The sequence below is a fragment of the Cydia amplana genome, chromosome 24, assembly GCF_948474715.1.
Source record: "Cydia amplana chromosome 24, ilCydAmpl1.1, whole genome shotgun sequence".
Taxonomy (NCBI): domain Eukaryota; kingdom Metazoa; phylum Arthropoda; class Insecta; order Lepidoptera; family Tortricidae; genus Cydia; species Cydia amplana.
In genome coordinates this window covers 810,643-824,397 of record NC_086092.1, presented here as the reverse complement: position 1 = coordinate 824,397, position 13,755 = coordinate 810,643, and the positions used below count along the sequence as shown (strand labels likewise).

Below are 13,755 nucleotides of genomic sequence, written 5' to 3'. Positions count from 1 at the left end.
ACGCGTCATTGTGTATGTGTGGGTAAGTCGCTTTACTGAGAGCACGCCAGAAGTCCGGCAGATTCATGTCGCGGGGCGAGGTAATGCGAGTCGGGGCGGGTCGGTACGTGGCCGTTCTGTATGATAATACTATTACTTATTCTGTGCCTACGCCTTGTGTGCTGAGGGCCTTACTGGTGTTTGTTATGCCGATGTATTGTGTTGTTTATGGTGTTACCTTAAAGTAGAGCGTATCTCTTTGGACTTGTTGCTAGTTAGGTTGGTGGCGATGACGGGAACCAGGCGCGGGCAGTGCACGTACGTGACGATGTACCGCACGCATACGGTGCCTGCCTATGGTGTTACCTTAACGTAGTTGTGACGACGTATTGAGTTGTCTATGGTGTTACCTTAACGTAGTGTGACGATGTATTGTGTTATCTCTGGTGTTACCTTAAAGTAGTTGTGACGAGGTATTGTGTTGTCTATGGTGTTACCTTAAAGTAGTTGCGACGATGTAGTGTGTTGTCTATGGTGTTACCTTAACGTAGTTGTGACGATGTATAGTGTTGTCTATGGTGTTACCTTAACGTAGTTGTGACGACGTATTGTGTTGTCTATGGTGTTACCTTAAAGTAGTTGTGACGAGGTATTGTGTTGTCTATGGTGTTACCTTAAAGTAGAGCGTATCTCTTTGGACTTGTTGCTGGTTAAGTTGGTGGCGATTACCGGAACTAGGCGCGGGCAATGCACGTACGTCACGATGTACCGCACGCATACGGTGCCCGCTGACGATACCACCTGCGAATAAATAATGGTTTTAAAATTGTACTAGCGACCCGCCCCGGCTTCGCACGGGTTAACAAATTATACTTAACCTTCCTCTTGAATCACACTATCTATTAAAAAAAACCGCATCAAAATCCGTTGCGTAGTTTTAAAGATCTAAGCATCCATAGGGACAGACAGCGGGGAGCGACTTTGTTTTATACTATGTAGTGATGAACTGAATAGCGTAAGTATGGAACAACCATTTTAGCTAGGACCCTAAATGGCGTCACAATCCCGTGTGGTGTTGTGACTGTATGGTGCACTAAAAAAACCGACCAAGTGCGAGTCGGACTCGCGCACGGAGGGTTCCGCACCATCAACAAAAAATAGAGCAAAACAAGCAAAAAAACGGTCACCCATCCAAGTACTGACCCCGCCCGACGTTGCTTAACTTCGGTCAGAAATCACGTTTGTTGTATGGGAGCCCCACTTAAATCTTTATTATATTCTGTTTTTAGTATTTGTTGTTATAGCGGCAACAGAAAAACATCATCTGTGAAAATTTCAACTGTCTAGCTATCGCGGTTCATGAGATACAGCCTGGTGACAGACGGACGGACGGACGGACAGCGAAGTCTTAGTAATAGGGTCCCGTTTTTTACCCTTTGGGTACGGAACCATAAAAACGTCTAACTTATAAACTCACCTTGGCAGCATTCTGTATGAGGTTGATCAGCTCCTGCAGTATATACAAGCTGAACTGCTCAAGTTTGTTTTTCAGTACTTTAGCCATGTGCGCGATCGTGATACACGCTTCTCGGACCACCTGTAAGAAAATAAACACGTCAAATGATGTTCTGGAGTAATCATAGACAAAGGTACACTACAAATACGTCTTTATTGACTGACCGTTAGCGAAGGTCTCCGTTTTAGTTTGGCAAAAATAAAAATGGAATGTCTTGGATGTCCTCGGTGAAAAATTGTGAGCAGGTATTAATTTTCAAGGGGTAAGTATTCGTCAATTACTGGCTACCCTACTGAATACCTAAAAATGAATTATATTCCTACCTATAAACAATTTATTTTACTATAAGGTGGCTGGTTATTGAAGGGTGGCCAGTTATTGAAACTTTATACTAAAACGTATTCTGTTTATAGGTGATTAGAATTCATTATTAGTTTAGGGTGGCCAGTCATTGACCGGCGGCCAGTTACTGGCGAATTACCCTACTCTTTTTATTTATTATTTATTTAAGATTAAAGTATTGCAAAATGTTGTATTACTGTCAGTGGGAACTGGATTATAACAATAAAACTGTTGTATAGGCTAGATGACAATTTTTCATTTATGGTATCAATCAAAATCAGCGCTGCGGTTGCATTACGCTGAGTGGGGGTCCTTTTTAACGTCTATCTCTTATATTTATACTATCTATGTATTTAACTGGATTCTGTTTGACGTAAATAAATGTATTTTCTTTCTTTCTAATTACGTTTGTTTTTAGGATCAAATGTCTATATGGGATCCATTGCATTAAAGCAATACAAAAGTCAGAAATGATAGTCAAAGTCCGACAGTCGTACTTCACTCGCGAAACGCCCCGAACAAATCGCTATGAACGTGACGTCAAGGTCACTGAGATCGCATCTTGAAGTATGAACAAAACAAGAATATTGCATTTTTGTCGGTGAAATATTGCGTTTATGTATATAGTTGCTATACATTTTTTTTTTGATAAAAATGTGAGGAATCGAATGGTATCCTTATTTCGTTTTTGAAACTTAAAAAAAAACTTAAATTTCGAAACTTTTGGTGCTGTATTTTTGTATTAAATCCATATTTTTTTTATATCCGCAATGTTGTTATAAATTGCTCATTTGCTATCTATTTTACTAGATTTTGTTATAAAATTCAACATGTGTCATCATCCCTATTGTACATCTGCAAGTGTATATTAAATTGATGTGTTCATGGAATTTAGCAGCTCGCTCAGGTACCTGACTCCGGAGATCCTTGATGACTACTAGAAAGGGCACGGATAGTTCCTTCAGATTGGCCGCGAACTCCGTCGGGTACTGCGCGTGCGCGTTGGCCGTCAGTAGCGACCGGATTTTCTTCAGCTGAAATAAAAATAAGTACATTAGTCTCATTAAGTAAAGTTTAGTTGAATGTTTGAAATTTGCACACTGAAAATATTATTGTAATAAACTAACGACCCGCCCCGGCTTCGCACGGGTTAAGAAATCTAATACCTTTAAACGAGCAATTCTTGCATATTTATTTATTTATATATTTATTTATTTATTTATATATTTTGGGGATCTCGGAACGGCTCTAACGATTTCGACGAAATTTGCTATATGGGGGTTTTTGGGGGCGAAAAATCGATCTAGCTAGGTTTTATCTCTGGGAAAACGCGCACTTTCGAGTTTTTGTATGTTTTGCGAGCAAAGCTATCTATTTAAAAAAAATGCGTCAAAATCCGTTGCGTAGTTTCATAGAGAAATATAGTAAGACAAGAGTGCTCACTCCATATATCAGTTCAGACTATTAAATTCAGTGTCTACATCTAGCATCGAGTAGCGGAACTATCAGTACTGCTACTTGACAATAGATGTAGCACCGACCGGAAAGTCTTATCTCAACAGCATAAGACTTTCCGGTCGGTGCTACATCTATTGTCAAGTAGCAGTACTGATAGTTCCGCTACTCGATGCTAGATGCTGATAGTTTTTTTGGTACTAAAACTGATGTATGGAGTGAGCACTCTATGTACTTATTTCTCTATGGTAGTTTTAAAGATCTAAGCATACATAGGGACAGAGAGCGGGAAGCGACCTTGTTTTATGCTATGTAATGAAGAGAGAGAGACAGTATATGTTCACATATACACTCTAGTTCTTAACATGACCTTTACTTATTTTAAGTTGAATCTATGAATGTACTAGTATTTAAGCATAAATTGGATAATTACCATTGTATTAATCAAATTAGCATAAGTTTTAAATGAATAAATATTATCTTATCTTATCTTATCTTATGAACATATACAGTATAGGTGACTCACAGCGTCGACTCTCCTCTCCCACTCGGCGGCCTTGTCGCCGAGCAGCGCGGCGGCGTGGCGGCACAGGTCGTCGAGGCCGCGGGCCCCGTAGATGGCGGCGGGCGCGGCGGCGGCCATGGCGGCCTCGAAGGCCTCGACCGACACCGCGCCGGCCTCGCCGCCCGACCCGCTCGCACTAGATGACACTGTAAGGTAATAGGGTGTTATAGTTTGTAGCTTTCTAATAGACCCCGAAGGCTAATCCTATTGTCTATTGTTAAGAAAAACCGCTCGTGCCACGTGCCACAACCACCTGCATAAAAAATCGGTACTTCGGTTACTGAGTGCCGGCGAGTCGGACGCTACAGAACCAGTCTAAAATGTGTCATCGAGATGCGTAACAAAGGCGCGTTATCGGAGAGCGCACCTACACTGGTTTTTTGAGCGTTGGACTAGCCCGCGCTCAGGTGCCAAATAGAATAATTAGGACCCTTTTTTGCAGGTAAGTAGCACGTGCGGTTTTACTGAACAATAGACAATAGGATAAGCCTTCGGGCTCTACTAGAAAGCTACAAACTATACATTTTTGAACAATATTGTTTAGAATTAAAAATAACTCGACATGAAGTATTTTACTCACATTTATAGACGGGTCTAACGCGAAATTTATTCATACCTTTATTTACCGACGTTTCGACACAGGTTTCAATGGTTTCATTTTGCTGGGACATCAGTTAGACACCAGTGAAACCTGTCGAAACGTCGGTAAATAAAGGTATGTGAATGTATGTGAATAAATTTCGTGTTCAAAACGCGAAAGTTTTAAATATTATGAAGTATTTATTACACATAAATCTTCAGTCCACTAACTTGGAATTACATATTAAATACTTAAGTATGTAATTTCAAGTGACCAGTACGGCTACCATCAGTTTGTCACTGACATAAACGCCGTCGAGAACGTAATTTACTTTCTATACATCTCGCAAACGAGATGTATAGAAAGTAAATTACGTTCTAGATAGCGTAAATGTCAGTTTTGACACTCAAGTGACTCATGGTAAGGGCTAAATGTCGATAACTAAATAACTTCAAAACTTTAAAATTCAATACGGATACTGTGATATACCTATGCGACCTTCAAACCGAAAATTTCTCTAAAATTAAGTTGCAAAGTGGACTTTAGGTTGAATCTCAGTTAACAGTGTATACGATAGTACTTACCGCTAGTGGCACTATTGAGTTTCATCGGCGGTGGGGGTTGACTATTGGCGGAAACGAACCTTACATCTTTCCGATAAGGTCGAATCTCGGTTAACAGTGTATACGATAGTACTTACCGCTAGTGGCACTATTCAGTTTGGTCGGCGGCGGCGGTTGACTATTGGCGGAAGCAAACCTTACATCTTTCCAATAAGGTTTAATCTCAGTTAACAGTGTATACGATAGTACTTACCGCTAGTGGCACTATTGAGTTTCATCGGCGGTGGGGGTTGACTATTGGCGGAAGCAAACCTTACACCTTTCCGATACGGTCGAATATCAGTTAACAGTGTATACGATAGTACTTACCGCTAGGGGCACTATTCAGTTAGGTCGGCGGTGGGGGTTGACTATTGGCGGAAACAAACCTTACATCTTTCCAATAAGGTTTAATCTCAGTTAACAGTGTATACGATAGTACTTACCGCTAGTGGCACTATTGAGTTTGGTCGGCGGCGGCGGTTTTCTACTCGCCGACGGTAGACTATATAGTCCAGGGACTGTCCTCTTTGGTACTTCACACGCTATATACGTCAATACATATGATATATGATGATTCATGTATATGGGTGAATATATATGATTTAAATTATTGAATAGATAATAATGTTAGAGAAATCAGAGCATTGCGACCAGAAAATATGATTTCAGAATGTATTGGATAGAGAAAATCATGATTAAAATGTTGATTTCAATAAAAGTTACATTTTTTTGCAAACGTATTAATTATAATAATAACAAAATAAATAGTAAATTACATAGATAGTTATAGTCATGATTTTTGATGTTGAAAAGAAACATCATAAGTTTTGACAGATTTTTTTTTATGAATTTGTAAAAGATTGCACGTTTTTATTTAAAAAATAGGTAATAAAATATTATAAAATAAATGGGAATATAAGTAGAATACACGATAAGTTAATACATAAGATATAAATGGATAGATTTGAAAGAAACATAGTGATTTGGATGTAAAATTCAATGATTTTTGGCATGAATTAAAAAATATAGGAAAAAAATTAAATAAATAAGAATAAATGATAAGTTAATATATGAGTAAGAAGATGATGTTGTCCCACGTTGGATGGATTAGTCGCAGTCGGTTAAACGGTGCGGCCCCGGTGAACATGTTAGGAAAAGAGAGGTTATGCGTTAGATCAGTTTGAAGAGTAGTAAAACTTAACTATTAATGAGATAAATTTGGATGGATCATAAATTGACACCATTTCAAGTAAGTCCATGAGTCGAATAAAAATAGTTTTAATGGAAATGTTGTTATGAATAAATTATTCATAGTCAGAATTAATGCAAGAGTACCTATTCAGAATTAATGGTAACATTGACGTATATCTCAGGACGGGCTTCACGGGCACAAAAATGGTACAAGTTCAGCGGTGTCACTCACGAATTCGAGCCAATCGTGCAGTCTAACGCAACTAGTTGCGACCAATCGCGCGCGTGATGCGAACTCATCAACCAATCGCGTTGCAGCGGTGTCACACCGCTGTACTGACCCCATTCATATTGCCCGTAAGGCCAGTCCTGAGATATACGTCAATGAATGGTAACCATAAAATGATGATAACAAATTGTATGATGATTTCGAAAATATGTACTTTTATAATTTCTATATTAAAAGCATATAGCGTTAACTTACGTATGTGGCCTCGTGATAAGGCGTGCACAATGTTCAAGGGTGAATCAACTTTTAGGACACTTAATTTCGTATCCTAGACTCCCTAGCAAAGAAAAATCGATTTTTAATGAACCATGTTGATTTTTTTACTTTTTTCTTTACACGGGCATAATTAGGTTAATAAGTATTTAATTAACACATTAAAATTAACAACTTGATAAGATAAAAGTTACATTTTGTACGCAGCAGACAAGTTTTCTCCAATACAAAAATCAGGGACACCATTATTGCCTTTTTCTGCTGCGTTACCGTATAAAATGTAACTTTAATCTGATTAAGTTGTTAAGTAATTGTGTTAAATAAATACTTATGTGGGTCAATCAACTATTTCTTGTTGTTATTCTGTCCCATCAGCGAGGAGACAATAGTAGCATAGATTGTTAGAAGAACTGCTGCACCATGTTCTACTAACATGCTCAGTAGATGTCCCATTATGGAAAAGTCTTATAACTACCATAAAATGCAAGTTTGGTTCATTTAAATACGAAAAACCTAGAATTTTAAGAGTGACTCAGGAGACCGTAACCATAGCAACGTGTGTCAAGAAAAAGTTGATTAACCCATGTATCTAATAAACCCCGTGTAAACAAATTAGTAAAAAAATCAACATGGTTACTGAAAAATCGTATTTAGGGTTCCGTACCCAAAGGGTAAAAACGGGACCCTATTACTAAGACTCCGTTGTTCGTCCGTCCGTCCGTCCGTCCGTCCGTCCGTCTGTCACCAGGCTGTATCTCACGAACCGTGATAGCTAGACAGTTGAATTTTTTACAGATGATGTATTTTTGTTGCCGCTATAACAACAAATACTAAAAACAGAATAAAATAAAGATTTAAGTGGGGCTCCCATACAACAAACGTGATTTTTGACCGAAGTTAAGCAACGTCGGGCGGCGTCAGTACTTGGATGGGTGACCGTTTTTTTGCTTGTTTTGCTCTATTTTTTGTTGATGGTGCGGAACCCTCCGTGCGCGAGTCCGACTCGCGCTTGGCCGGTTTTTTTTTGCTAGGGAGTCTAGGGTACGTAATCAGTGTTCTATAAGTTGATTCACCCTCAAACCGAAGGAGTGTATTGAAACTAGTGTAGGAATAGGAAACATAGTTAATAGTGACCTGGCGTGGAGGCCCCTGAGTCCCCGGCGCGCGCGCAGGCCGACGCGAAGTGCCGCCGCGCCGCCGTGCGCGACACGTAGTCCGCCTCGTCCACACCAGAGTGCGCTGCAACACATTCATTATATCATTATTAGTACATTATTGTCGAGGTTCGGAAGTAGCTACTTGCTGGCTGAGGATTCGTTTTAAACGGACGACCTTGGGAGTCCGTTTAATTGAATCCGAAGCCAGCAAGTAGCCTTCCAGCCGAGTCATATATAGTGCTTTTCTCAAAAATGGTGCAAGAAATAGAAATTATTTACCGGAGCAACGGTCTAATTATCACAGAAAAAAGTAAAACCATTGAAAATATTTGCTTTGCCGCCTTTAAAAAAAAAGAAGTGTATTTTTCTGCTGAAAATACGCCAACCTATTTGAGACACCTAAATAGTCGCGGTACCAACATTATAATAATAAGTGCTGATCATCTGTTTGGCTGTTTAATTGGACCTATGCCTTCATTTGATATGGCCATTTCAACTTTAAAAAAGTTTGGAACTCGTTAAATATGGAATTTGTATGGAACATTGCAGTCCCGAAATCGAGACTGCAATGTTTTTAACTTTTTAATTTTTTGACTGATCATAAACTACGCACTTCGCGACCAATTTTTAACCGGCAACATCGACTTTGCCGTCCATTTTTGAGAAAATTCATTTTTCTACTCCCGTACTTTTATTTGTCATTTAAAGGGTCGTGCGCACACCTTTAAACCCCTATGTTATAGTTGTCAAGACAAGTCTTTAATCTATTCCCCGAAAAACATTTGTGCATACGCGCAGTATCTTTTTGGCACTTTTCGATACTTCGTGTAATGACCACTTAAAAAATATTGAATGAAATACATTGTTGCCGATCTTATTTTAAATGTCATCTCTGACAAATAAGCGAACCGTAGAGTTTTTGACAATGAGATTCTGATTCTGTTATTTATACTTCGTTTTTTTAGCATTAGAAAGGGTATAGCCGGGTAAGCATGGCCAAACTGCCCTTAGCGAAAAAAACAATTTCCTTTTACTGGATTATTAACCTATATATAAGTAGTGCTTTCACCAAATATTAAGCCTCAAATGCTTCAGATTTAAAGAAAAAATGCAAAAAAAGAAAAATCATTTTTATTTTATAACAGCCAAAGTGCTAATCCGATTTCTTTGTAATTCGTTTCGTTTTCGTTTCGTTGAAAAACACATTTTAAAAATAAGTTACGGTAAATATGTAACAATTATTAATCTAATACGATCTTTTATAGTCTTCTGCTTTCATAAGTAATAGTTATTGATTTTTAAAAAGTGATTTTCAATTAAAAGGCATGCCAAAATCGCTTACCTTCTTTCAAGTTCTTTCTAATGCTAAAAAAAACGAACTATACCTGTGGGCAGCAATAGGCCCGCTTCCCGGACCTCGTCGAACTTCTGTTCCAGCAGAGCCAGCTTCTGGGCCGGCACCAGCTCCTTCTTCTTCAGATCGGTCCTCAGTCTTTCACCTGGGAACAACGGAACAATGCAGTTATACTCTGGAAAACTTTGTTGCCGGTCCCATATTGGGATACCCTCCTCCAATTGAGGGGAGATTTAAACCTTCTCAAGGCAGAGGTGTAGGGTTGGAGCCGGTGTAGCTTTATTTGACGTTCATAAGCGCATTGTAATATGCCTACTTGAATAAACTATCTTTTATCTTTATCTTATCAGTAGAAGAAAAGGCACCATCTACCACACTGTTAACTGTACAGTAACGCTCCGTGATTGTTATGCCATTTATGGTTCTAGCTAAATTGGACATTCCATAGCTAAGTATGGAACAACCAATTTAGCTAGGACCCTAAATGGCGTAACAATCCCGTGTGGTGTTTACATCGATGGACTTTATGCCTTTTATAAGAAGGTCCACCGATGTACAGTGTACAGTTATGAGTGTTGCTGTTTGTAAATCGTAAAAAGTGAGTAAAATTGCTCAAATTATTACAACACGGTCGGTCCAATAATTATTAAGTTGCAAATGGCGTCCTCTTCCTATTTCGATTGTGTTCGCCGTACCTTAACGATTTTAAAATATTGTTAGAATATTGCGCAGAGCATACTTTTACCGGGTTATTGTATAAATCTTATACATAGAGTTTATGATTTATTAAGCTTCTTAACCCATTTTTAGGGTTAACCCATAAAAACACAAAATAGTTCTTTACCTATAGATGACAGGAAAACCTATTAGAAATGTGCAGTCAAGCGTGACTTCATGTACGGAACCCTTGGAACGCGAGTCCAACTCGCACTTGGCCGGTTTTTTTCCAAGTGCTTTCCAATTTTATATATCAATATTTCCTATATTAATCATAGGAGCACTTACCAACATGTCTGTACATGTCCACTAGTAATTGCATGGCCGCGTCCCTCACCGGGCTGCTGGGGTCTCCTAATAGCCCGGCGAGGTTCGGTACGGCCGCTCGGAGTTGTAGTTCTTGCGCGCCGTGCCTGTAATGGATAAAATGTAATTAAATCAATTGGTGTTTTAGCAACACAATAATGAACGGGAAAGCTGAAGAATTCGTTCATTCAGTCCTCATTCATTCAACCTCTTCACTCGTATGTAGCGCCTTATGTTACGTAGCTAGGTGAGGTATGTGGCGTGGATCGGCTCTTAACAAGCGTTCGGTGTAATCGTTCAGTGGAGCCGTTATGTTAAGGGGTGGGGCTAATACTTACGTGTCTAGCAGTGTTTGTATGGTCCTAACAGCCTATTCCCTCGTGTGTGGCGCCTTATATTACGTAGCATGGGTGAGGTATGTGGCGTAGATCAGCTCTTAACAAGTATTCGGTGTATTCGGTCAGTGAAGCCGTTATGTTGAGGGGTGGGGTAATACTTACGTGTCTAATAGTGTTTGTATGGTCCTAACAGCCTCCTCCCTGGTGTGTGGCGCCTTGTGTTGCGTCGCGGGGATGAGGCGAGCCAGGAGCGCGCGGGGCGGGGCGGCGCGACTCTCCCCTAGCGCCGCGATACACATTCGCGCCATGTGGCGGACGCCTTCCTTTGTGTCTGCCAGCCTGGAGAAAAATATTTGTAAGTATTTGCTATATAAATATTGTCAGTGTAAGACGCTGCGCACATCCCGTGGACACTGGACGCTACGCTGCACGCTTAAGCTTTGGTTTCCTTCGAAAGCGGTGCCGTCATATAGCGGCCGTCTTCATACAAATACTACGACATCCATATTTAGCCGTATTATTTAGTATGGGGACGGCCGCTATATGACGGCACCGCTATCCTAGGAAAACCGATCTTTAGCCAAACGCGCCCCTGAGACTATACACTAAGACGATGACGTTTCGTTCTCCGCAGCACGACGCGGTGTCAATGTGTGTATCGCTATAATTTAGGCGACGTATGTAATAACTTTTTTTACTGGTTTAATGCACAAAATAAATATAGCCTAGTAAATAACATTTGTAATCTACCTAAATACCTTGCAGTATAATAGTTAATTGCTTATTGACTAGATACTATAATTTAACATCCAGTTTTTCACCCATCGGGCCGCGTTTACAGCAGGTCTAGGGAAACTCCGGTATATTTCCTCTTGGGAGTCTTGGGTGTGCACTGCACGTGTCCCCTGGGTGGCGCTAATCGAGTAACAACTTTTCGGCTGCTGTACAGTCACATGTTTTAATTTATAACCCATTTTCGTACCTTGTCACAGTGATAATCAATATAAAAGTCGCTAGAGACCTCATGCTATTGTCACTGTGACAAGGTACAAAAATGGGTCATAAATTAAAACATGTGACTGTACCTGATGTCATTGATCAACCTCACAGCAAGCTAAACGAGTCGCTGATCCTCGTTACCATCGTAAAAGTATCTAATTTATAACGGCCTCATCCCAATATCTCCAAAATACTGGGCGCAACAAAAATGGCTTACCTTTACCCGTACCGTATACTACCAGAATATAAACAAAGATAAGACACATAGCCCTAAACAAGCATCGTGATGTAACGCTCCGTCGGCCCGCTAACTAGGCCTCAATACTGCGGTAGCATGGTCGCATTTTTATCGCTTGTCACCATGCCTGTCACGTTCTAACAGGTATGTAAATGCGAAAGTGACGGGCATAGTTACAGGCGATAAAAATGGGACAATGCTGCGCCCGCTGATGTCATCTTTAAAGGTTGCATGCTAAGTGGACAAGAAAGTGCCGTCCACACCGATAACTCGTAAACCTTACGGTAGATACATGTGGCTTTCCATCACAGAAGGGTCCATATGCTTCAAGTTCCATAAGGTCCTTTTCATCTGAAATTCCAACGGAAATTTTGATAGAAAGGTCCTTATTGCACATGAAGCCTATGGTTAGGACACAGTGTAAAAAGTAACAGTGGACCGGCGCCTTTTATGTATGCGTAAATGCACACCAAACAAGAACATATTAGGGCGCGAGTACACGGTGCCGCCTCCGCGCCGACACCGCACCGCCGCCGCACCTCCGCGCTATGTACACGAAACGCGTAAAGCCCGCCTCCGCGCCTACACCGCACCGCCTCCGCGCCGACACCGCACCGCCGCCGCGCCGCCGTCGTACCTTCGCGCAATGTATGCGGAGGTGCGGCGGCGGCGGGCTTTAACGGGTAAAACATTCCCGCACCGAAAACCCCGATGTATGAATATGACAAACAATACATTATGACTTAAAACTTTATGGGAAACAAAGGGACCCCGTGTACATCCTTATGAAAGTGGTACGTTACCTGTCGATGACGTGTGGCAGCACCGAGGGCACGTAACAGGAGAAATCGGACCCGAGCCGCTCGGCGAGCGCGGTGATCGTCTCCAGCCCGTTCTGGGCCACCTGCAACAAATAATACAATAATAAAATTCTTTATTTAGAAGCATATAGCTCCATAGGCAACAAAACAACACACATATTATAAACGGGTGTCATTCTGAATCCCTAACAACGTTTGTCCTAAAGTCACGCCCTAACTGGTTTGTCCTAATGGGCACATGCCCTAACGATCAATTGTCATAACGATTAGTTTTAGAACTTGCTGCCACAAAAGTGGGTTAGGTTGGGGTTAGAACTGCGACCCTCGCAAAAAGGAAAATATGCTTAATAACATTAGGATAAGCAATAAATTGTAATTAGGGAAACCAAAATCAGGGTTTTTAGTGTTAGGACAACTGATCATTATGACAATATTAGGGAATGCAAAGATAGGAGAAAAGACTTTAGGGATTCAGATATAGATCCATTATAAACTTCCTCACATAATAAATAATATCTGGGATACCGAGCTTTGCTCGGAAAACATATAAAAACTCAAAAATGCGCGTTTTCCCAGAGATAAGACCTAGCTAGATCGATTTTTCGCCCCCCAAAATCTTGAAGATCGCTCCTTCATTATAAAATACTTACATCAAACAATGGCTGGGTGTCCATAATAACCACCGCCTTGCCTTGTTTTTAACAGTTGGGCACTTTTCCTACAGCTCATAAAGAAGTTAAAATGATATTATACGTCAGTCACTTTATCAAAAAACATAATATATACTTTCACTCTATATGTCTGTTAATGCATGAATGTCTTTAGATATAAATGTTATGTTTTTTTACAAGGTCACTCGGGTACCTATTATCATTATCATACCTATTAAGTATATTATTTACAGCCACGAACACAAGTGTCGTAACCGGGATGCTGCTTAAACATCTGACACAGATGGAAAAGGCCTATTATTATTAAGTATATCTAATCCTTAAATCCATAATATTATTGTCACTGCTAACTTTATAACAATGGTCCGTTAGACAACTCACGGCGTACTGATCTACTATAAGACTATAGTTACAATGTC

At 40.3% G+C, this 13,755-nt stretch overlaps 1 protein-coding gene across 1 annotated transcript in view; it reads right to left on the bottom strand.

The window, feature by feature from the left end:
• LOC134658989 (CLIP-associating protein) overlaps nucleotides 1–13,755 on the bottom strand; it is a 76,571-nt gene that overhangs the window by 55,052 nt on the left and 7,764 nt on the right. The window contains exons 4-13 of the mRNA XM_063514596.1: nucleotides 12,648–12,748; nucleotides 10,770–10,946; nucleotides 10,252–10,376; nucleotides 9,278–9,391; nucleotides 7,870–7,974; nucleotides 5,486–5,584; nucleotides 3,819–4,003; nucleotides 2,749–2,871; nucleotides 1,457–1,576; nucleotides 653–780 (exon numbers count right to left, since the gene is read on the bottom strand). Of these exons, the coding sequence (XP_063370666.1) occupies nucleotides 653–780; nucleotides 1,457–1,576; nucleotides 2,749–2,871; nucleotides 3,819–4,003; nucleotides 5,486–5,584; nucleotides 7,870–7,974; nucleotides 9,278–9,391; nucleotides 10,252–10,376; nucleotides 10,770–10,946; nucleotides 12,648–12,748 (1,277 nt within the window). The remainder of the gene's footprint in view (nucleotides 1–652; nucleotides 781–1,456; nucleotides 1,577–2,748; nucleotides 2,872–3,818; nucleotides 4,004–5,485; nucleotides 5,585–7,869; nucleotides 7,975–9,277; nucleotides 9,392–10,251; nucleotides 10,377–10,769; nucleotides 10,947–12,647; nucleotides 12,749–13,755) is intronic.